The sequence below is a fragment of the Megascapheus bottae genome, chromosome 25, assembly GCF_031878675.1.
Source record: "Megascapheus bottae isolate mThoBot1 chromosome 25, mThoBot2.hap1, whole genome shotgun sequence".
In the NCBI taxonomy this organism is placed as follows: Eukaryota; Metazoa; Chordata; class Mammalia; order Rodentia; family Geomyidae; genus Megascapheus; species Megascapheus bottae.
In genome coordinates this window covers 26092531-26117677 of record NC_143533.1, presented here as the reverse complement: position 1 = coordinate 26117677, position 25147 = coordinate 26092531, and the positions used below count along the sequence as shown (strand labels likewise).

Genomic DNA, 25147 nt, shown 5'->3' with positions numbered 1-25147 from the left:
CAAAGTTCATTGGAGATGAGAGTCTCACAGACTTTTGTGCCCAGGCTGGCTTTGAACCACAATCTTCAGATCTCAGCCTCCTGAGTAGCTAGGATTACAGGCGTGAGCCACCAGCACCAGGCCTGTTTTTTTTTTTTTTGACATGTAGGTTTTGACCTTCTGCAATCAGTGTGCCTTTTCCTTTGTGGTTGTGTCTGAGACAAGCACTCACATTCCCAGCCTCAGATTAGTCTTTTAAATAAATTAAGACATGTAGAACTACAAGAAGAAACAATGATATGGAAATCTACTTAAAATAATAAAAAATTTGTGAAATCATAATACGGTATTTCATTAGTTGATCTGAGAAGCCCCAGTGGCCCTTCTCATAACCACAACGACTGGAGCGCAGTGGACACAGGCAGAGAGTCTAAATCTCACAACCACTAAGGTGAGGTGAAGAAATGTGCAGACAAGACAAGGCCCTCGCTCATTCTGCTGCCATGAAAAGCCCTCCTGTGCAAACGTGGTATGAACCACGAAAAGCCCTGCTGTCTGAGATCAGCAAAAATGAAGCTATTTTATGTCTCGGCCAGGTTCCTGAACTTTGAAACATGCTCCACAGGCCCACAACCTCTGCTCAGGGAACCTCTGGGAACCTCTGGAAGGGATGCAAAAATGCCTAGAGAACTTTTGCACATGACTCCCTCGGTCGAGTGCATGGTAATGTAGCACCGACGGGGTTTGACCCCGGCTGCTAAGGATTGGTAAGCTGGAAAACTTCACAACCTGCTTTTAAGCCATGAGTTTTACTTAAGATTATGTGGAAGACAAAGCTCCCACTAAAAACGTTTTTTTTTGGGTAAGTAGTCAGAGACATTGCTTGTAGTAAAATAATATCCATTAAGCAAGTTGGACAAGTCATCCTGCAGGCTGTGAAGTGGAAAGCGAAGGCTGGACGTGATTATACAACTATAATCCCAGCTATACGAAAAGTGGTGGCAGGAGGATTTCAGTCTATGGTTGGTCTGTAGAAAAGTGTGAGAGTCTACCTGGAAAATCAACTTAAAAGCAAAAAGGTGTGGGGTGTAGCTTAAGAGGTGGTGTGCTTGCCTAGACCCCACAAGGCAAACTTTAACCCCAGTACTAGCCACCCCCCCAAAAAAAAGGCAAGTTAGACTGAGCAATATTTTCAGCTGCAGGTCATGCCCTTTAACAAAGGCTTTTTTTTTTGCCCGTCCTGGGACTTGAACTCAGGGCCTGAGCACTGTCCCTGGGCTTTTTCAAGGATAGAGTTCTACTATTTGAGCCATGGCACCACTTGTGACTTTTTCTGTGTATGTGGTACCAAGGAATTTTACCCGGGTCTTTGTCGAGCCAGGCAAGCACTCTACCATTAGGCCAAACTCCTGGCCCAACAAAGGCCTTTTAGAAGTAAGGGCTGCGATGAACCTCAGTTTGACTTCTTTTGCATTTAGCTATAATCCTAAATGACTCGTTCATCATTCTGAATCCTCTGGATACTGGGATTTAACTACTTTCTCTTCGAAGGTCTTAATTCCATGCAGGCCATTTTCCTAGCTGTTCAAGGCTGCTAACCTCTGAAAGTGAGCTAAATCTCCTAGGTCCTTCAGTGACAGCCACTGCTCCCTAACTGGGCATCACATGGGCAGGTATCTTCCAGAGCCAAGCTCCCTGGGAGGAGAGCAGGTCATAGCAGGTAGTGACTTCTTTCATTCCACTTTCATTCCACTTTTCAGATTTTTTTTTCAACTAACATGAATTACTTGTGGCAGAGGGTTTCATTTTGATATGTGCAGATATGCACAGATGCAAAGTACCTTTATCAGACTCACCCTCTCCACCGCCCTCTCTACTCATCTCTGCTGTTTTACTCAGCTTCACTGTTCCATTTTTGATTTTTTTTCTTGGCCAGTCCTGGGCTTGAGCTCAGGGCCTGAGCACTGTCCTTGGACTTTCTCAAGGCTAGAGCTCTACCACTTGAACCTCAGCACCACTTCTGGCTTTTTTCTATGTATGTGGTACCGAGGAATCGAACCTGGGTCTTCGTGCATGCTAGGCAAGCACTCTACCACTAGGCCAAACTCTCAGCCCCACTGTTCCATTTTTGTACAGGTTCATAAAGTGTTTTGGCCACAGTCACCTACCTTCCCCTTCTCCTTCTGCCCCATCATTCGTTTTCTAGTGCATTTTAATTGTCCACAGGGAAACTGAATTACCACAGGCACAAAATTGAAATTAGATTATGATCTCCATCCTATACTACCCCACCATGAACTCAAAGTGGATCAAATGTCTTCATGGTAGCCCTGAAACTTTGAAACGACTACAGTGTATAATGAAAACCCTAAAATGTACCACCTACACAGTTGTTTTCTGAGTAGAGCTCTTACTTTGTTTTATCCCTAAACCTGCAGCATTAGCATCACCTGAAAACTTTCGAAAAATGCAAACTTTAGATCCTTACCCTGGACCCGCTGAGTCAGAGTCTGTGGGGATGGGACCAGACAGTTGTTATATAAGTTCTCCATGAACAGCTGGTATGATTAGCATTGAGGTAAAACCTAAATTACAGGCTTGTGCAACAGTTGTTTCTCAGGATTGTTTAGAACACTGGGAAGGAGGTGATAGAGAAGTCCTGAAGGAAGAACAGGGAAAGGAAGGGTGGACATCCAAGCTGCCCACCCTCCCAGCAGCCAAAGCCATGAGAACACTGTTGTGTGGATGACCCACCGTTGGTGCTGGGTGGGTTAAAGAGAGGCCATAAAAGATGTGTGTGGACTCATCTAGCTGCTGACAGAAGGTCAAGGAACCAAGCATGCAACAAATGCAGTCTAACACTTAGGGCAGCCAGTATCATGCTGAGCAAGCTAAACAACCTTCTCCTGGGATCCTCACAAGAACCTTAGGGACTGGGGATTGGGGGAGGGAGGACACACCCAGATGACCTACACATGAAGCTGAAGACACAGAGGCACAAAAGGGTTCTGTGCCTAATACCACACAGAAACTGCAACCGGAGTCCTGCAGACTGAAGCCAACACGACTGCTGTAATCAGTAGGTTATTCACAAACACAGGGCAGAATGGCCCTGGCCCAGTGACATGGGGGCATTCCCATGCACCGCCAGTCTAAAAGCAGCCTCTGTCTCTGAGAAGTCTTCATGAGCAATTCCTGGGGGGAACGGAAAACACTTTACAGGCCTGAATTTGGTCCAGCAGCTTTAAGACCTGACCCCACAGACCTCAAGAGCTTCTCCCTTTGCATTTCTCATAAGGGTGATAAACTTTGGGTTTTTTTTTCTGGCATCATTCAGTGAAGCTTTTAAGAGCCAAGACATTCATTCTTTTTTTTTTTTTTTTTTTTGGGCCCCCTTCTCTTTCTGGCCCCGCTCGCTCCGGCCCCGCTCGCTCCGGCCTCGCTGGCTCTGGCTCGGCTCGCTCCCGCACGCTCCGGCCCCTTCTCGCTCCGGCCACCACTCGGTTGGGCTCCGCTTGCTTGCTTTCGCTCTCTGTCGCTTGTTGCAGTCTCGTCTCTGCCACTTCCGGCTTGGTTGTGTATGTGGGATACCGAGGAATCGAACCCGGGTCCTTGTGCATGCTAGGCAAGCACTTTAACCGCTAGGCCAAACTCCCGGGCCCCCGACATGCATTCTTAAACCAGTAAACATCTAGGTTCTAGACAATAACTTAGATAATTGGAGTGCCATTAATATAAAATAGTGTTAAGTTTACTGACTGCAATCTAAATATATAAAAATCTGCAGATCTGAAGAAACTCATTTCTTCACTTAGAAGATCTATCCTTTGTTTTGGAGCTTTAAGAGCAGTGGCTAACCAGCCTGCAGGCACAAGGAGGGCGCTGGGCAGCAGAGATCAATGGAAACCATCACTCTACAAGATGTCTCTGATAATTTTCTCACCAGGGTTCTAATCTTCTCAAAGAAGCTATCTGTCTGGGCAAGGCTAAGCACAAGTGGGGACAGCGAAGAACTAATGCAGCACGTGGGACGCCAGGCGGCTCATCTAATGAGCTCAGCTCTCCATCTTGAGGGTGGGGCGGCTCGGTGGGTTGCAGCGAGCCTGCTCCATCTCTCCTGGGTCAGGAGACACTGACCACACCGGGCATCTCTGACAGAGATGCAGCAACTTCTGGAAAGGCTGTCAATAATCCTGAGCAGCAGATCCTGGCTGAGGTGACAGTTGAATCCTAATAGTAGCCTGGCTTTCAACTCATTAGTAAAGGAATCCTGGAGCTATGTAGAGTTTGGAAGCGGCACCTAGGATAACTGGGCACTATTCTTCATGCATCCCTGGCAGGACAAGGCCTGCCTCTGGGTACCGAGGTCAGTATTGTAACCCTTACCAGCATGGAGACACCTCCCGTGTGGGGTTGGAGTTCTTCCTGGGCACTGGGCTCTCACCTGCTCTTGCGGGGGTGAGCGGAACTCCCTGGTCTTCCGGGCGGTGAGGGCTGCAGACATGTTTAGCGCCTGCATGAGCTCGTTGTAGCGGAACTTCTGATTTGCCTGCAGCTTGGAGACATACATGTCACCAAATGCCACAATGGCTTCCACTCGGTGCTGCAGCTCACAGTCACAGAAGTAGCTGAGGAGCTCGCACATCTGCAACAGGGTGGACATGCACACGTTCTGTCAGGACTGCACTTCAGGTCACGTGGCAAAGGTGGTGGCAGCACCAGTACCCCCACTTTACTCTACTGGGAGGCAGGGATCACCATGCGAGCACTAAGGACAGGGAACCAAAGGGAAAATGGGCTCGCTAAAGACAGCACGTGTCAGGACCAGAAGCTGGGGAAGTCATCATGGTCCAGTACAGTTCTGTAGTCAGTCTCCCTCACTGAGCCACCAGGACTGGCCCTGAGGAATTCACCCCTGGGTGATCCGGTGGTTCTGCACCCCTCATGGGGCAGGTGTGTGGTCCACTGCCCACTGAGCTGTCCATGCAGCAGAGGACGGGGCCTCTACCCTGGGGTTTACCTTAAAACCCCCAGCTGGCAGTCAAGGTGCTAGATCCCAGGTGTCACATATGCCAAAGGCATCAAGCACATCACATGCCAGTGAGCCTCCATCTCAGAGCAGCACATTTGTATGCTTTAATAACATGCCGATCTTGTGCATAAAAATGCGTTACATTTCTCCTCAAAATCCAATGTTCTGATTAGCTGACCACCTACAAACCCAGGACGTCAGATACCAAAATGCAGATTACTTGCCTCTAGAGTATTTCTTGACTAGAATTTTCTGACAAAAAGCTTCAAGCTGGCATTTTATGACTATATTTCAAGGTTATATTTTGTCACCAATGGGACAAAATATAAGGTTCTGCTTGTTTTCTGACTTGATAGGTTCTTTAGCCAGTTAACAGCAGAAAGCGGGGGTGGAGTTACAGGAAGGGCTGGCCCTCTCCTAGGCCCGGACAGACTGTCCCACTCTGCTCCTCGCTGCTTTCTTGTGCCCAGGCCCTGGAAGTGCCATGGGTGTGGTTCTGGGAAGGCACAGAACCATGGTGTCCTGTGAGGTGGGGCTGGCGGGGCTTTAAGGCAGGGCGGCAGTCATGCTAACGCCGGGTAACAGAAGGGAGCGCTGGCGCGCAGGCCTTGGGATTATTCCACAGCCAAAGCTCCCGACCATCTGGACGTCTGTCTCTCAGTGAGCTGAAGAGGAAGGGGAGACTCTTCACTGGAAAGGACCCTTCTGAAGCCCTTCTCAGCATTTCAAAGTGTCCTCCCTACTGACAAAGGAGGGCATTTGGGTTTGGCTTGGGAGACAAGGGTGCACTCCACGTTAGCATCAGCATCAGTGTGAGCATCTCCTGTGAGTTCTCTGCCACCTCTGCCCTATCTTCAGATGCAGGATCAGCCATTGTCCTTCCCTGCTACCACGCCCTTTCTCTTCCTCCCAGGCCCTTTTCCCACCCAGTTACCTGCAGCTTGACGGACTCGGGCAGGCGGGTCTGCAGCAGGCCTTTGACGGGCGCCTCCTTGCCGACCTTTTCCCCAGCCTCCACCGCCTTCTCCTCCACCTTCATCACTTCCTCCTTTTTGGTTCCCTCTTCTATCTCCCCACCGCGTTCCCCAAACACAGAGGGGTCGATCAGGAGGAGGATTCTGCGCACATCATCGTCATCAAACACCCCCATAACCAGCAGGGTTCCAATGAGTTTCAGCACAGGCACTAACTGGAACTCCACAGACCCCCCAACGGGGTCTCGGATGTGGGCCCCGCTGCCCTGCACGGCCTCCGTCAGCATACTCAGGGCCTTGGTCTTGAGAATCTCCAGGGGAATCTCGGGGCTCTGCTTCTGCTGGTCCTCACTGGTGGCCACGAAGCACGGGGTGGAGAACCTGAAGCCTGGCTTGAGGCAGGTCCGTAGGCCCACTCCAGGCAGTCCATGCCTCTTGGACTGGTCGGGGTAAAGGTGGATGTTCCTGGTGGCGCTGGTGATGGGGATGATGTATTCGTTCTTCATCATTAGCTTCCTCTCCTTAGCACTGGCCAGGTGGATGCTAATGAGCAGGTCGTAGAAACCAGACCGCAGCAGGCCTGGGAGGTACTTGCTGTCGATGGCGTAGAAGAGCTGGGACAGGTCCACGTGGCTGCACAGCGCGTAGGCCACTGGGCTGTTCCCCAGGGCACACACCGCACTGTACAGCCTCAGCGTGTGGTAGTGGAACTGCATCAGGTCCTCCTGCTCACAGAGCTCCAGTATGTCCACACACCTGGGGAGGGCACAGGGTCAGCCAGCCCACGGGGAGAAGAACGCCCCCTGGACAGTGCAGGAGCCCTGGCTGCACCCCAGGATTTCAGTGAGCTCAGTGGAGAAGGCAGGGGCAGAGATCACCATTACCCACGCAAAGCTCTCCAAAGACTGAAAAACTTAAGATATTGGCTAACCAAAGAGGAAGGTTTTCCTTATTAGAGAAAAATGTAAAACCCTCCACCTGGGCAAGAGTTAGATATGAGTCCAAGTCCTGCATCTTGATTTTGTTATCACTGCAGTCCTGGGGCTTGAACTCAGGGCTCTGCCCTCACTAGGTAGGTGATCTACCATTCTTTGAGATGGCTCCCTTTTTGCCAGGGCTGGCCTGGATCGCAATGCTACTTACGCTTACATTCCAGCTGGAATGACAGGCACAGCCCACCATGCCTGGGCCTTTGCCATTCAGCTAGGGACTCATAAGCGTTTAGCCAGGCTGGCCGGGAAGCCTGAACCTCCCAATCTCCTCCTCTCCAGGGGCTGGGGTGATGAGCACGCGTCACCTTGTCTGGACTACTTGTTCTCTCTGCTGCAGGTTCAAGACAATGCTCCATTTCCTGACATGCAGGACCTCAGAGGGTGCTGCCCGCGCGTTAGTTCACCCTTCTACCATAAAACAGAGCTTTCCTTCCTCTGGAAAAGAACATATCCATGTCTTGTTGCACACTGAGAATGGCTGGTGTGATCCAGCTCCCGTGTCTGTCCTGACTTCCAAGGCCCATGCGCCTCTCTGTGTGTGGGTTCAGGCAGGGGACCCCACCTCACTTTAGATCATCATCGTTCTTGCTCCTTGCGCATCGGGAGAGCCCTGAGATTGGCCTGCATCCCTGCCCTCGCCCACCCTCCAGGGGCATTCTTGAGGGCGTCCAGCCGGAGGCCCCCCTGCCTCCAGGCCTGGGGTCCCCTCGGGTACCTGCTCTCCTCAGGGATGTGCAGTGCCATCATTTGCAGGGGTTCCAGGCACTGCACCGCCCAGCCATGGCGCTCGCTCCCCCTCTCCGTCTCCACCTTCAGGAAGCTGCTGGGCATGCGGCTCCACAGCACAGGCTGGATGGTCTGCACGTCCAGCCGCGGTGGGCACTGCGGGATGGGGTTCTTCTCCTCACTCTTAAACATGGCTGCCGACAGGGGCATCGCATTCTGGGACAGGGTGGAAAAGCACCAGAGAAGAGACACGTGTGAAGGGGACATTTTCAGTCACTGGACCATCCTGTGGCCCTAGATAACCAATACGGGCGGTACACACTAGAGACAGAGCTCCAAAGCCCCCGGGGTGCACCTGGAGAACCAGGCGCCATTGGCCGTGTGAAGATGAGTTCACTCGTTTGCTGCTGTCTGTCTTTGTTTCTGACATGCTGGGGATAGAAGCCAGGGCCTTGTACATGCTAGGCAAGTGCTCTGCCACACAGCCAAGTCCCCGGTTCTTAATTATTTCAGTAACCAAGCGAACTCTGAGCAGGGGAAGATGAGAGTGCAGGCTGCCATGTACCTCCCATAGGCAAGGGAGACAAAGAGGTGCCAGGCCTTCCCAGGGCCCGATTTCCCCCAATCAGCGCGAGTGCTGCATTCTTCTTTTGTAACTGTTACAGCATACTTGAAATACGGTACCTTCAGCTTCCCAAGTTCAAACTGAAACAGAGCAGTGCTTGTGGGCTGCAGGAAGACTGCTGGAAACACTTTTGTGTTGGGTTCCACCTGAAATCCAACAGATAGAGGGGTCTACCCAGTGCTTCACAGCACAGCCTGCTCAGCCACGGGTATGGCAGTCAGTACTGCCATCCTGAGCTGAACAAGCACTGTTACAGGCTGGTCACCCCACGGCTTGGAAGTCCCCAGACCTGCCTCTCTTAGTGGACACGGTCCCTGCTTCCTGCCTTTAACACCGCCTACTTCTGGTTACTTTCTGCACCCTCCCTGTCCTCTCCCAGGTTCCTCTGCAGCATTCTTCCTGGAACATAAGACAGCCGCGGGCTAGGAGTCACTCACTCACTAGGAGGAGGAAGGGCCACTGCCGGCTCCTGAAAGGCGCTTGCTCTGCACAGAGCACAGAAGCAGCAGGTCATCCAGCACACATGCCCTCAGCTCACAGGGATGGCGGCGGAGGGCCAGTGTGGTCACCGATGACTGCTGGAGGAAAATGGACACTGGGAGCAAGGTCTGAGAGGTGTACCAAAGTGGTGTCTCTGTGTCAGTGCAACTGGCATGTTGAGCTGGGAGCTTCCTGCTGTGGAAGCTGCTCTACACACTGTAGGATACTGGGCGGCAACCCTGCCCTCTGCCCGCCACATGCCAGTGCCCCACCACAGTCAGGACAAGCAAGCGTCAGGACACCTTGTGGCCTGTCATACCCCAGGCAGGACTGGTGGCTATACAGCCCCAGGAGAGAACTACATGACCCCAGAGCACTTTACCGGAAGGCCTCGGTGGTCTTTTCCTCACAGGGCCGGGGTTCATCACAGACTGTCTCCCAGCCGCATTGTGGAGGCTCTGGCACATGGATGTCTCCACAGATGAAACTAACAGCTGCTCTGACCCCCTCACTCACAGCCTACACTTACCATAGAAGGACATGGAAGAGAGTGTCTGTAAGAGCACAGACACACTGTGACTCTGACCTCAAGGAAAGGACAGAGTCTGGCTGATATCTGGATTGTAGCCATGTGAGATACTGAGCAGGGATCTGGCTAACTTATGCCAGAGCTGTCAGGTGAAAAATGCGCATTCATCTAAGCCGCTGTTTGTCTCTAATATGGCAAAGGAAAATGAGCAGAGTATTTTCTCTATGTCAAGAGTATTTGTTACAAGCTCCCTTTAAATAATGATCTCCGATTTTGATCTAAGATTGATTGAACCACACATTTTATTTATTTTTGGCGCTACTGCTATCTGAACTTGAGGCCTTCTGATCGTTAGGTAGGTACTCTGCCACTTGAGCCATGTCTTCAGTCCTTTTTGGTTATTATATTTTAGATACAGTCTCCCAGGCTGAACAAAATTCTTCTACCACAATCCTCCTACTTATGGCTTCTCACATACCTGGAATTACAGATATAAACTAATGTGCTTGGCACTAAAGTATTTTTACTGGTTTTGTTGCTGTCATCTGCAAGATTATTATGAACCAGGCCTTCATTTTCTCATGATGAAACAGGCCACTGGCTAATTTCTCAACTTGGGCAGAGGACAGTGACATCCTGTACAGGTCAGTAGGCCCATATTTTAGATACAGATATTCGGTTTACATCCATGTATTAGGAACCCAGTGAAAATACAAAGAATAACTGCTCAGAAAAGCAGAATGTGGAGGTGTAATGCTAAAGAACCTGGCCATGTCTGAAGCAAGATTTGTAAAGGACTTTAAACAAATCATTTAGAACCTATCACGTCTCTTCTTTGTGCCAGAACTTATACTGGTGATACAAAGTTCTGACTTCAGGCAGACCTGTCCCAGAGATGCCCCAGACATTGCCCCAGACGTCTCTGTTACCTAATATGGAATCATGAGAACTTGATACCCCCAACCGTGTAACCTTCAGCAAGCAGATCTGACACCTGAGAAAAGTTCATCTCAACCAGCAGAAAACCTGTTGACACAAAAGTATTATTCATGTGAAGCCCTAAATCATATGAGTTTAGGGAGCTGTAGCCAAAAAAGACCTGCACGTTCTTGGTTCCTGCAGAGTTCACAGGTGGCTCAACAAGAGCCCAGGCCCATTCTTTAGCCTGTGGAGAAGAGGTGCTTTGAGGGCATTTAGGCTTGTGGTCCCTGCAGAATTTGCCCTGGCTCATAAGTGCAGTTGAGGATAAACATAAGCAGAAGTCCAGCTCAAGGACTCAATTTGTTCCTATTTTATGTGGTAAAGGGATTCTGCAAATATACATGAAGTCATTAACCAGTTGGACTCAAGACTGGGAGAGGTGGCGGCTTGGTCCTTTAAAAGCAAGTTTTCTCTTGCTTGCTGGGGAAAGAAGGGAAAGCACCGGTCGTGTCTTGCTGGCTTTCAGGATGGAAAGGCCATGTGGAAAAGTCACCCCAGAAAGAGCAGAAAGCAGCCCCAGGGATGCAGGACCTCAGAACAACAGACCTACAACATAAGCTGAATAAGCCCAGAGCCTCCAGAGAAGGTGCTGGCTCAGCCAAGAAGCTACCTCTACATTTGGTCTGGAGAGAATGGACGGCCCAGTTAAGCCTGCCGAACAGTGACGTCAACAAAGGTTGCTTTTAGTTGATAATCTGGAGGCAAGTTGTTGGGTGTGAAAAAGCAAAAAACACTAGTGTTCCACAGTCACATCAGCTAGTCTCACAACAGCATTTAGCCAGCACTGGGCAGGTGCCAGATGCTGCTCCATGGAATGCAAACGATGGCCTCTGCCCTCGGAGCTCATCACCTAGACCAGAAGCTTCTATCGTGATGCAGGGAGCCTGGGCTCAGAGGGGCCAGGGCGTGCGAGCAGTTGTTTCCTTTGTAGTTAAGGTTCCTTTTTATCACTGATCTGTTTTGTCCTTATAATAATAGGCATTCTGTTTCTAATCATGTGTGAAGGTCAGGACATAGGAACTGACCAGAATCGAAAGCCAACTTCTCTCACAAATGTGACTCTCCCAGCAGGCTCTATCCTCAGAGCCCTGCAGCAGCCTGCCACTAGCTGAGGAACACCTCTTGAACGTACATTTCAGTTCTCATTTCTCTCCTGATTGCTTTAAGTGGATAGAGAAAGCTTTGCAAATTGCATGGCACCATTTAATGGAAGATCTAGAAACACTGTTTGAGAATCCTTCTCTCATTATTTTGGTCACTGGTCCTTTCTGAATTGAAAGCCAGTATATAAATATTGCTGGCCTGTTCCTCTTGAGATAATTGAAAAATGAAAATAGCTACAGCTGTAGAATTACAATGAATCCTACTGCCAGGGCCCTGCATTATTCTCTTGGGGGAAGAAGATGGTGTGTGTGTGTGTGTGTGTGTGTGTGTGTGTGTGTGTGTGTGTGTGTGTGTGTGTGTGTGTGTGTGTGTGTGTGTGTGTGTGTGTGTGTGTGTGTGTGTGTGTGTGTGTGTGTGTGTGTGTGTGTGTGTGTGTGTGTGTGTGTGTGTGTGTGTGTGTGTGTGTGTGTGTGTGTGTGTGTGTGTGTGTGTCCCAAGGGACCCAGAGGAACCTTCACCCTCTCACAGCTCCCAGCAGCACTGCTTGGGATGGTGGTGGGCTGGGTGCATAGCAAAGAGCAGGGACAGGCACCCCAGGAGGGGAGGCCAACGGACTGCCCTCAGGTCTCCAGGAAATGCTGGGTGTGATGGGGGAAGCTGCAGTCCACCAGGAAGTACTGGGCAGGGAGAGGGAAGCTGCATAGCACTTCCTCTTGGAAACCAAGCTTCTCCACATCAAGAGCTCTGAACTCTTCCTGGAGGCAGGCAGGCAGCAGGCAGGCAGGCAGGCAGGCAGGCAGGCAGGCAGGCAGGCAGGCAGGCAGGCTGCTGCTGCTGCTGTCCCCAAGGCCATATCTGCCTTTGTTTGTATTTTTAATTCAGTGCCTGTAGATCACCAAAGTCCAGCTAGTCTTCAAAGTTATTAGTGTCTGGAGTTCACTGCAGCTCAGGGAAGACCCTTTCAGCTAAACTCATTTCAAGTTAATGGGAAAAGCTAATGGCTTCTGAAGACAGAAGCAAATGTACATAAAACATTCCCTAAGGGGACTGGGGGAGGTAGAGTTGTGACTTCACAGGGGCCCCTTGCTGAAAGCGGCCAGCTGGGCTGGACCGAACGTGTGGAGGGATGCCAGTCTCTTCTCCGCATAGGAGAAGAGCTGAGCATGATGCACAGCACAGGAGATGGCAGAGGGACTCGGTGGCTCTGGCCCCTGGCAAGGGCGGTCACTCCATCGGGTCTTCCTCAAGGAACTGCTCATACTTGGGGTCCCCACTTCTCCAATCACAGCCCACACAGCAGGATGCCAAGAGGCTTTACAGCTCCAAAGCTGTGGCCTGCAGCAAACGGATGACTCAGGGTGTTGACGCGGGATAGTATTTTTTGTCTGTTACGGCTAGCTAGCCAAACTGATGACCCTGGAAGACTGTTGGCTTCCTTAATGGCTTCTCTCATGTCACCCTCCTGCTCAGAAACCTCCAGCAGCCTCCCCATTTCCTCCACACAGATCCCACCTCTCCACTAATAAAAGCTCCATGCTGTTCTGTCCACTGATGCACCATGCTTCCCCACTGCAAAAGGCCTCCTAGGCCATTTTAAAACACAACACTGTTCCGCTCTACCATGAAATCAAGATTTCTCCTTAATCAACACTTTGTATCTGCTCTTGATGGGAACATACTCTTCCTTTTCTTAACCCTGACTACATCCCTTCCTCCCTCCCACATTTCTGTAAAGTGTCAAGAATACTCAACATGGAAATTTAACTCCTTAACTTGGCATTTGCTATGGTGAGTTCTAGGCTCAGACAATTTTTTTTATTGTTAAAGTTAACAAAACACTGCCTTGGTCAAATAATTGAAAAAATGTTTGGTCACACTGGTTTATTTCTGAGGTCTTTTTCAGTTTTTCATGTTCTCAACAATCATTCCAACACCTCAAGAGGAGGATGAGGTATGTGGCACGCTCCCAGGCGAAAGGACAGGGACATCTACATGTGTATAGCTGAAGGTTTCCCTGAATAGTTCTGTCGAAGTTCATGGCCCAAGAAATAGGAAAACAATGTACATAAATACATTTTAAAGGACCATGTAAGAAGATAGCAGGGGCCAGTGGCTCATGCAGGTAGTCCTGGCTACTCAGAAGGCTGAGATCTGAGGATCAGCGTTCAAAGTCAGGCCAGGAGGGAAAGTCTGTGAGACTCGTACCTCCAATGAACCTCCAGAAAAAGGTGAAAGTGGTGCTGGGGCTCAAGTGGTAAAGTGCTAGCCTTGATCACAGAGGCTCAGGGACAGAGCCTAGGTCTTGAATTCAGGTCCTAGGAGACAGTGGGGGAATCGCAGCAACCTCGTGCCGAGGGACCATGTGATTCGCCGTTTGGTTTCCACGTTGAGGACATACACTTCCCAAGGCAAGGAGCTTTCCTGTTTATATTTTGCATTGTGTAATTCAGGTAACAAAGGCTTCCCAGAAATTCTCAGAAATACTGCTAGATTAAATAAGTCGTCTTTAGAGTTCATCACTAAATAGAATGCTTTTCTTCCTCTACAAAGAAGGCCACCATATCTGGTCAACAACAAAATACGTTTTCCCTCCGTACCCATCGGCCATTATGTTCTTGTTTATTTGTGGCCCTACCTGGTTCATACCGTGATAGGCGTATCTGTGAGGAGGCCGAGCAGGAATGCACACTACAACCACAAGCCCAGGTCTGCAGGGCCAGTGTCTCAGGCCTACAGTCACCTTTACCTGGTAGCAGGTGTCCAGTTCCTTTCCATTAGCTGAGAAGGACAGCAGGCCCATCGCCAGGTCCACCAGACAGCCGATCTCCAGGTCCACATTGCTCCGAGCTGACCTTTGGGAGCTGGCTACAATGTCTCCACCCCAGACCATGTAGCAGTTGCTACGTTTAACACTGGGGGTAGGGAGGGGGGAGGGGGAGGACAGGCGGGAGGGAGGAGGGAGGGAGGGGGACATAGGGGAGGGAGAGGGGAGGGAGGGGGAGGGAGGAAGAGAGAGATCTCACAATCTAGTCCAGTATTTTATGAGTAAGACTGGGGAGTAAAATGCCTCAGGGACTATCCTGTGATGCTTCACAATTAGCTCCAACTATGTTTTTTTCTTAGACGAATTCACTCAGCTCCACACTAACTTACGTAGGTATGAATCACTCCATTCAGAGACCTGACAATCTAGGAGGCCACCTCCTTGTGGGGACCACAATGTTCAGACTCAAAGTCAACTCATCTTAGTGAAACATAATGGAGAGGGCAGCAATCCCACTGCAGAGACGGGAAGTCAAGGCACAGTGATGAGAACCAACCCAGGAACCTTACACAGAGATCTGGTATGAGAGGCAGAAACACTCTGGGCTCGGGTTCCAGTCCGGTATGTAGGACAAGAGGCTACAACACTTGAAAACGTATTCCTTAGGAAGACGGCCTTAGCCCAGGATGATTTACTTGTAAAATGGGTCCATTTGGTCCCCACCCTCCTATACACCCCTCCCCCTGCGCTTCCCGGGGCTTCCACTGTCCAACCAGCAGCTCCCGTTCCTATCTCCCTGGCTGTCTGCCTACTCTCTGACTGCAAGACTCCATTCTAGGATTTGACGCTTAAAAGCAAACCGTAGCAATCGAAAGGCTTTCAAGGCTCCAAAGCCTGATTCCTTTTTTAGGAAGGGCAGTGCTGGGCATTAAACCTAGGGCCTTGCACGTGGTAGGCAAGTACTCCACCACTGAGATGCACCCCTGCTCTTTAACGGCAGGGCTTCCTACCACAGGGAGCGCTGGGGAGACGTGCCATGGTCAAGGTAATTCCCAGAGGCCCTCACAGCGGGCATTCCGCCTCCTCCCACACTCACCCTGGGGCACACCTTGAAATGACACAACAGGACTCTACAACTGACGCTCCAGGGGCCCTTGCTCCCATGCCAAGGCAAACACCATGTGGCTCAGTACCACAGCCATGTGAAGGCCATCAGTGTGCTTTCAGCACTGCCAGGTGGACAGAGACCCACATTCTGATGCGACCACACATTCTGATGGCTGCTTCACGGCTCTGCCTGTGGACTCCCGCCCAGAATGGGATACCTTCCAACTGTATTAGCCTATTACCCCCCCCCCCCCAATCCCACTGTGTACTTCCTTTTCTTCCGTCCTTCTCTTCTTGGACAATACATTTTTTTACTCTCTCTCAATATGAATGTCCTTAAGCAGGGGCTAGTATAAATTGTGTTTTCCAAAGGGTTAGAGCCACTGAGAGGGTTCTATAAATGTCACCTGCAGCCATGTTGTTACTGCTTTCAGTGATTAAATCACCAAATGCTCACCTAATTGAGCATTTGATTAATAATGTATTGAAGCTGCCCAATGTGAAGCAGCAGGCTCTAGGCATATATTAAAGGACCCAAATTAAATATACCCTGAAACATTTTGAAGATCAATCCTGTGTTTATTGCTCATTATGTAGGACAAAGAGCTAAGAATTACTAAGCACCTGCCAAATACTAGGTCTTGCTGCAAGGGCTAACATGTCAGTTAATTTTCACCATAAACATGGTCAATGTGGTTCAGATAAATCAAGTGGCTTGTCTGGTGTGGCAAAGTCAGCTAACAGGTGAAACAAACCTGAAGTCCTGATGTTTCTTCCCCCCTGGCTAAGGAGCAAAACCTGAACTGGTCAGTTGCTTTCACAGAATTGCTTTTCCAGGTTAAAATATATATCACTTATCACATCTATTCTGGGTCTCACAACACAAGGACATTCAGTGAGTAGTAATGATAACTACTAATTTTTGCATGCTGGGGGTACAGTACCATCAGAAGCATCTTTCTACGAATCAATGCATTTAACTCACAACACTTTGGGACGAGAAGCATTATTTTCCTCCTGTAGATGAACTTTTCAATGCTGCAGTACACCATCCCTTCTACCTGTGCGCTGGGAAGCCAGGACACTTCCTCCTTTGGGGATTTGAAAGATGGCTAGGGAGAGGCAGGCTCTTGGGAGCTGTCTTACCTTTCGTGGACCCGGCCTCTTTCATCTCCCAGGGTTACAGTCACCGTGCAGTTCTTGTTCAGGTCAAACTTTTCACTGTACAAATGATAGTCTGGAGTCACCCATCCAACCCAGACGCAGGAGGGATCCTGCCCAGCAAAGATGCGGATGGCATAGTGGCATTGCTGTGGAGGGACAGAGTGGAGGGACTGAGAGGCGTAAATCATATGGCATCCCACGTGGCCCCTCAGGAAGGAGGACACACACAGACAGGGATGCTATCTTCTAGAGCGGGCAGGACAGCCAAGTCACTCTCTAGAGCTCAACTATGCTCTAGACTGGCTTTTTTAAAACACTCCTAGGGCTTGAGCTCAGGGCCTGAGCACTGTCCTTGGGCTTTCTCAAGGCTAGAGCTCTGCCACGTGAGCCTCAGCACCACTTCGGGCCTTTTCTAAGTATGCTGCACTGAGGAATCAAACCCAGAACTTTGGGCATGCTAGGCAAGTACTCCACCACTAGGCCACACTCCCAGCCCATAGACTGGCTCCTGAATGTCTACCTCATGCCTTGCTTTACACTAGGAGCAGAGAATTCTCATCCACTGTCCAGGAGACACGTGTGGTGTGATCCCGGCAGCTGCTCAGAACAGCCAGTGGAGCCACTTCACCCTCTCAGCCACCAGAGGAGAACAGTCAAGGGCCAGAGCAGTCCCACTGTTTTCTACTTCTATAGGAGGGCCAAGATTTTTGTATTTATTTCTGGAAATCCTGAAGAGAGGCCACAAAAGAAAAGGCCCAGGCCCTGGCCAAACCTGCTTCAAGTGGCTGAGAAAGGACAGCCGTGGTCAGCAAGGCTCCTATGACTCACGAAGCATACACCACATTACAGCAACAGCTGCAGAACTGAGGGAGGTTCTTCCTTTACCATGAGGGAGGTGACTACTTAGTCACCTTTATGATACCTAGCAGATTTGTTTTTAATACAGTGACTCCTATTGGCACTCTTTCTCCACTGGGCAGGAAAAGGGGTCAGCCAAAAAGCTTAGGCTTGACTCTTGGTGCTGTCAGCTATTCACTGTGTGACGTTAGAGGCCTCTTGTCCCCTCTGTGTAGGGATTGTTTGGGAAAGTGCCACAATATGCCAGGTACTGTATCTTCACAGAACTTTATTCTTGATGACGTTTAGCCTACAAACTGAGGGCTTCAAATGACTTTATAGAAAGAATGGCTTGCAGTTTTTCCTAGATCCCTGGCATGAAGGAAGAGTGAGGAAAAAGGAAGGAATCGGGGGCACTGCCTTCTGACTACTATGTGGCTATGGAAAAGGAACAGGGCTGGCTTCCTGCCTCGTCTCCTGGCACTCGAGAGATGTGGGGGAGTGGACCGTAGACGGTGCCACAGAAGGCAAACACAAGAACCTCCCTAGGACCACTCCACTGGAAAGGCAGAGTTGGGTCCCCAGTGGCAAAGCGTGCGAAGGGCACAGCGGTTCCCAGTTAGGAACTCCAGCTGGGTGTCTGTTTTGCACTGAGTATCCTTTCCTTCACTTGAGAAAAGTCACAGAGATGTTCTGGAAACACGAAGACAGATATTAAAAGATAGAGAATTGGCAATTAAAGAAGATTTCTAGACAAATCTTTGCTATAAGGGGCTTATTACAAGGCATAGCAACATTCAAATAATGAAAAGCATAACTGGCACATTTACTTACTGTTGTTGTAGGAGAGAATATTTCCTGCATCTGTTTCCTGGAGGGGGAAACAATCCATGTCTTAGTTATCTGGCTGTGTAGAGAACCCCCATGTTCTGACAGGCCATTGATCCACCTTTAACGAGCAGGGCACGCTTAGGAAGCTGGCTGTTCTCCACACCAGAGTCATTGCCGTGGGTCTTGGGAATGTTCATTTGCAAGCTGCACAGGCAGGGCTGTGATTTCAACTTGGTCCCTCCACACAGATGCCAAGTGAAAGCCCAGTGGCTAGCGAGGGGGCAGTAACATATGCAGAGGTGCCTCTAAATGGATCGATCCTGCTCCCTCAGCCAGATGTGTGTGCTTATTTAAAAGCTTGGTGGATAGTAAAATGCCACAGAACATCTGCACGAGCCAGCCCCGGACAGCATGCATGTATCAGTGATTAAAAACAGACATCAAAGGAAAGACAGACAGCAAACAATCTATTCCTTGACAGGAAGGAAGAAGCCACAGAATTCCAGAGTCACACACAGCTGCAAGGCTGAATAATCCCCAGGCGGTCCAAGAGATAGCGTTTGCCCAGAGATGTGTCTAATTTCACACAGAAGCAGACCCAAGCCACAGGACTTGCTGGCAGCAAGGACACTTGAGTTCTGAGGATTGGAGGAGCGCAAAAACTTCCTCACCAGGTCTGACCCAGTTTAGCTTTGTTCACCCTGAATTCCAGAGTATGACCTGACCGCCACACATCCTGTGTGTGTACATGTACACGTACCGCTTCATGACTGTATCTGACTGAAGGCAGAGAGATCTCTACCCACTGAGTTCCCGTGCTGGGCTACAGATGAGTGAGCAGAAAGCCGGCTTCGGAGCACATACTGAGCCTCTGAAGCTGGAGGTCTCCCTCACCTTTTCTGGAAGGCATCGCTGTCCAGACAGGGGCTGTGGCTGAAGGAGGAGTGGCACTCCACAGGCATGCTCAGGCGGCAGTAGATCATGCTGGCATTGCTGCTCTGGGTGCCAAACGTCTTGTGGGTCACCTTGAGGCACGGAGGGCTGTCCATGGTGCCGTCGATCCTCACGACCTGCGAACACCAGTGCACATTCTCACCTGGTGAGCAAGAGGGGCTGCCCTTGCTCCTCCCTGTCTGCAGCCTCCCCCCAACTATGAGTAATAAAGGCTCTGTAGACTAGAACCTCTCTCACTGGTGAGCACTGAGCTACCATTCTCATCATGACTTGGTCCCTGTCCTGTAACACATAAAGGATCCACTCTTGGCTGGACAGAGAGGAGGTTTAAAGCATTCCTGGTGGGTTTTTCTTCAAGGCCAAGGGTGGAGGATAAATGTCAGAGAGTGACACAGTGTATGGGAAGGCTCACCTGTTAGGTCACAGGGCACAGGGCTGAAAAGAAAACCTTTCTGAAGGTGTCCCTTGACACTGGCATGGGAACTTGTAAAGGACATGTACTGAAGGCCCAAGGCTTGGCAAAGACAGGACTTCCCACAGAGGCTAGAGGCTCCCACGTCTCCCAGTCCTCGGCCCGCTTCGGCCCGCTTCGGCCCCTGTTCTAATACCTGGCGTGATGTCCAGCACTGTGGAGTATGGTGGCTGGAAGATACACTGAGGTTCCCAGTAAGAATGACTTTCTTAAAATCTAAGTCTCGTCCCAGCTCTTTAGCCAACAGTTCCAGTCCTAAATCTGTGGATGGGCTCACAAGTCTGTGTGTAGTCTAGCTGTTTCTCTAAGTGGAGGTGTTCAAGGGGAGCCAAACTTCCCAAAGCATCACAGCTACCTTTCTCGAGTCATGGCAGGGAGGCATCAGAAAATGAAGGTCCATGAGGTAAGCCTGGGAGGGGCAGTGGGGTATGAAGAAGAGTTGCTGCATACTGAAGTCACAGAGCTGACTTAAGGGACGTTTAAAGCCAGATACAGTGGCTCACGCCTGTCATCCCAGCTACTCAGAGGCTGAGATCTGAGGATCACGGTTCAAAGCCAGCCCAGGCACTAAATTCCGTGAGATTCTTATCTCCAATTAACAACCAGAAAACTGGAAGTGGCACTGTGGCTCAAGGGGTAGAGTACTAGTCTTGAGCTGAAGAGCTCAGGGGCAGTGCCGAGGCTCTGTCAGATGAGGCTTAAGAGTCAGACGAAGTAAGCCATAAGACCATAGATCTTTCTGTCTGGCTGTCCGTCCTCACCCTTCTCCCCACATGAAAACACCATGGCAGGCATAGGTACAGCAGAGACAAGCAGACACTGAACCAGAAGCCAATCTGCTCCTTCCATCTTCTCCTAGAAAGAGAAGCATTACAATCCACCATCTCATCTAGCCCAGGATCTCACCAACAGCACTGCTGAAATTAAATGGCCTAGCAGAATGAAGTTATGAGCCATCAGTAACGCGTTCATTCAGGATACGTACTCCCCTGTCCCCACATTCTGGTTCCAGGGCTGGAACTCAGCGCCTCATGCTCTTGTTCCAGGTTGTTTGCTCATGGCTGGTATGCTACTACTTGAGCTGTAACTCCAGTCTGGCATTTTGCTAGTTAATTGGAGTCCTGTAGACTTTTCTGCCCAGCTGATTTTGAACCACAACCTTCAGATCTTAGCCTCCTGAGCAGATAGGATGATCCCAGAGAAAATCCAGCGGGAACCAGTTTGCAAGGCTATGTGTACAGGATATTGTATCTCATGAGATGCTGCTGACCTGGAGTAAGTGAGGTGCCTGCCACTGTGGCTCTGAGGACAGGCAGGGGTGGCTGGGAGGAGCAAGGGCATAGGCCTGAGTAAGCGGCTACCTGCTGACAGAACTGATGGGAACATGGCCCACCCACCCTGCCAGGGCCACCCATGGGTGTGTAACATTACCTCTATGTGGGGGTGATCCTTTGGCACGTTGACAAAGGTCGGGAGGCGTTTACTGAACCACATCGCAACGTCCCGATTCATGTTGACGGCAAAAGGCTCAAAGCCCTCCTGGAGGCCACACATGGTATAAAACTTGAAGGTGCTGGCATCTGTCCCCAGATTCATGCGCCCGATCTGAGACAGTCCCAGGGAGCAGATGGGCACAAAGCCTGCAGAAACAGTTCCACTTCAGCCCTCGTGCACCGAGTCTTTGCTTCCTTAGGGGCCCCAGGAGGAAGCACAGGGCGCGGGAGGGAAGGCTACCAGGACAGGACGACTGCCCTTGGTATAGAGGAAAGAAAGGTGAGTTTGATTTAAAATGACTGAGGGAAAGCAATCATTCAGCTAAGAGGATGATGAGGGTGATGAAATATTTCTCCGGTCCTGAGGCCTTGCGCTTACAAGGCAGGTGCTTTACCCTAGCCTTGTCCTAGTCCTTTTTGCTTCTATTTTTTTTTAAATAGGGTCTCACAGTTATGCTTAGGCCAGCCTGGACCATAATCACCTTATATTTACATTTCCTGTACAACTGTGGAGAAAGATGAACTCTACCATACCTGGCTTATTGACTGAGCTGGGATCTTGTTAACTTTTTGCCTCAAACTGTAATCTTCCCATTTCAAGCCTCCTGAGTAAGTGGGAACACAATGTTCGCCATGGCATCCAACTAAGATTAATCCTGCTGATATCTTTTTCTTTCTTGCATTACTGGAGCTTGAATCTCGGGTCTTGAGCTTGCTATGCAGGCCCTTTAACCCAACGCTCCAGGCAGGATTATCCTCGAGAAGTAAAAATCATCAGGAAAGGTCAAGCCAGTAAAAGAAAAAGTGAAATCCTCTACTTATATTATTTACAATTATTCTTAGGCCTTGGGAAATGTAAATGCTTCTAAAACTAGACAACACAATAAATCTAAGGACTGACTTGGCGAGCAGAATTTTGCCACAGATCAACAAACAACAACAAAACCCCACCAGTAACTATGTGAGATAATGATTGTGCTTATTTCTTTAGTCTATAAACCTTCTGTATGCTCACAACTTCATGCTCTATACCTTACACAAACACAATAAATTTACCCTTAAAGGGTGACTTGGAGCTTAGACTTTCTGGCCTTCAACGTCCCCATCAGTGAAAGTAGAGTCTAGGGGTTCCTCACATTTTGAGAGGACAGTTCTAAGAAGTTTTAGGTGCCTGCAGGTTCCCAACTCTCATCCTCCTGGGTCTTTGTCCTCCACACCTCAGCAGGAAGGGGAGAGGTTCAACTGAGCACCAGGACAAACTCTTTGCTTCCTCTTAAAGCTCTTGCCACCCATCCAGGCTCACTCCTACGTCCTGATCATGTTTCAGTGTTACCATTCAGAACAGATCAGAGCAGAAGTTCAAACTCTGCTATTCCTGTGTGTGGATTATTTATAAATCATAATTGTGGGCCAATAAATCAGCAAGGATAATTATCTCAGATTGGGGAAGGATGTGGGAGGCAGGCTGCTGGAGAACCGCCAAGGCCACCACGAGCTTCAAAAGGAAGAAGTGCTCTCAGGCCAATAGCTGAACAAAGAAAACTGGCACCACTCCATGTTCCTTTTGGGGAAAAGTTAAAGGCCAAATTGGAAGCATTTAGATTCACCAATAAGGGCTTTACTTCACATACACCAAGGCCAAATCGCACTATTAGACAAGCCAGCTGTTACTAGCTTGCTATGACATTTCTATGTAAACTGTACATTAGATAAGCAAAAAGCAAATCTCTCATAGGCTACTTGGTTTTTAAAAAGGAACTATGCATGCATCATTTAGCACACGGGTATGTCTAATCTCTCTGCTAAACAAGAGAGAATATCCATGCAATTCTAGCAGACTGACCACAATGGCTTCTCACAGGGCACCTACCACTCCGACCAGACCCAGCCCACCCCGCCACAGGGCAGATGGTCTGCTCCACGGGACCAGCACGGTCCACAGCCACACAGCACCCACCTGGCCACTGCTATGGCCTGGGGACTGTGCTAGATTAAACTACCTCCTTTCTACAGATGGAAACATTTATGAATAAAGAAACCTTGGAAATCTGACCACAGCACTGGTATCAGCACGGTCCACAGCCACACAGCACCCACCTGGCCACTGCTATGGCCCTGGGGACTGTGCTAGGTTACACTACCTCCTTTCTACAGATGGAAACATTTATGAATAAAGAAACCTTGGAAATCTGACCACAGCACTGGTATCAGCACAATGTCCGGAACCACAGTCTGGGGACTTAGGGCTCTGCTGGGTGCTGAGACAGGAGGACTGGATCCAAGGAGCGTGTGGAAAAGTGGACAAGGAATGAAATATACAAGAGTGAAAGTTTTTGTTGTTGTTGCAACTGTCTCTGCTGTTGAGAGTATTTTGGTTATTCTGTGATGGGGGTAACTCAACCCCAAAATTCAACATGAGAGTTTTATCTTGGAGCCAGGGCCACAGAAGCAGCCAGCCTTGCCCTGGCAGAAGACAGGACATGTTCCCACGTTCATTTGCTCTTTTTCCTGGGCTGATGCAGATGAGACACTCGAATGACTCCTGGTCACAGCCATCGCCACACTGTAAGACGAAATGGTACTTCTGCATGAAGCACCCTCCCTCTACCCCTTCCTTCCCCCGGTCAGGCTCCTCATCATTACCAAGCATCAGAAGAAGGGACAACATTGACAGAGGGTAAAAAAGACTGAGGTGTCATCCACCTTGGCCCAGGTCAAGACAAGGGGAGTGACCCAATGGGATGAGATGGGACTTGTTCCAAGGTGAAGCAGCCAAGGTGTGAGAGGAAGTTACAGGGTTTAAACAGTGGCCGTGTCCCAGGGCAGAGGATGAACTAGCAGCAAAGTGCTGTTCCTGTGGGTGGACACTGTCCCTGCAAAAGAGAGCTGAGCACTGTGGGGAAGTAGGAGGGTGACAGCTGAAACAAAGGGAGGCAGGAATGTTGAGGACTCCCTGGGGATAAAGGGACAGAGCTGGGGAGCTCAGAAAAGGAGCCTAGGAGACACGAAATCTGAGGCTAGTCAGGTACTGGATGTTCCCAGACCATTCTTAGGGTATCTCCTGGCCTCAACCTTACAGCCCATGCTGTAAGGATGACCCGGTAATAGTATGCCCTTGTAGGAAACAGAGGCCAAGGGTGCTGGCCCCAGAGTATGCACAGATGCTACTAACTTCCTGCAAACAGCCTTGCTACTGTAGAGCCACCCAGAGTTGAGGGTGTGTACAACTTGAACAATGGGCACAGCAACCTGTGGACAGACATTCCTCCGGGGCCACACCTTTTTCTCTTCCTGCTCTGGCGAGATGCTCAGGATTTCAACTCTTTCCTTCAATGTGGACCAAAGAAGGCTTTGAGGCTCCTGACTTCCAAATACTTTTAGGTGAAAACATGAAAAGCCAGGATGGCCAGGTAGGGACCAGGCCTGATTAGAAAAATTGTAAGGAGTCAGGTAAAATCATACTATCTGTGATATAGAAGACCAAGAGATGACAATTTATAAGTGGCCCATAGAAAGAAATAGCCACACAATATTTCATCCTGTAAAGAACTAAAGACTTCCCACTGGGATATTGGCCTGGATCAAGGATGACATGCTGGTGACCAGAACACAAGCCTGTGGGATATTTTTTCTGATACAACGCCTAAATGCTTATTTTCACAGATGGCTTTCCTAACCACTCAAGGCAAGACTGCTGCACCTTTCTACTTCTGCCAAGAACAGAGAGGCTATTCCATCATTCCAGACCGTGGGCTACTGGTCTCAAAGAATGTGGCATTAAGTTCCTTTCTGCTTCCCCCCCACCAACTCCAGAGCAAACCCAGATTGGAAAGAGTTTCAGATTATCTTGTCTCTGTATTATTAAAGCATGACACAATATTACAGCATAATGAGAGAGCATATTCTAGTACAATTCTATTATAAAACAGCTTCCTAATAATAGACTTTGCAATTCTGAAGGTCATATCATAACATGGTACAGGAAAGGCCCGGGAGGTATCTCTTTCGTAACCACACAGATGATCTGAAAGCAGCACTACTCTGAAACCTTTCCCTCCTTTATTACATTTCTCTGCTCACACTCTGCCACAGCTGCTCATTTC

At 49.5% G+C, this 25147-nt stretch overlaps 1 protein-coding gene across 1 annotated transcript in view; it reads right to left on the bottom strand.

Annotated features, from left to right (window-relative positions):
• Ryr3 (ryanodine receptor 3) overlaps window positions 1–25147 on the bottom strand; it is a 295306-nt gene that overhangs the window by 116949 nt on the left and 153210 nt on the right. Inside the window, exons 30-38 of the mRNA XM_090357798.1 lie at window positions 20983–21191; window positions 19020–19195; window positions 18129–18165; window positions 16440–16603; window positions 14169–14334; window positions 8388–8474; window positions 7693–7919; window positions 5946–6741; window positions 4424–4624 (exon numbers count right to left, since the gene is read on the bottom strand). Of these exons, the coding sequence (XP_090213924.1) occupies window positions 4424–4624; window positions 5946–6741; window positions 7693–7919; window positions 8388–8474; window positions 14169–14334; window positions 16440–16603; window positions 18129–18165; window positions 19020–19195; window positions 20983–21191 (2063 nt within the window). The remainder of the gene's footprint in view (window positions 1–4423; window positions 4625–5945; window positions 6742–7692; window positions 7920–8387; window positions 8475–14168; window positions 14335–16439; window positions 16604–18128; window positions 18166–19019; window positions 19196–20982; window positions 21192–25147) is intronic.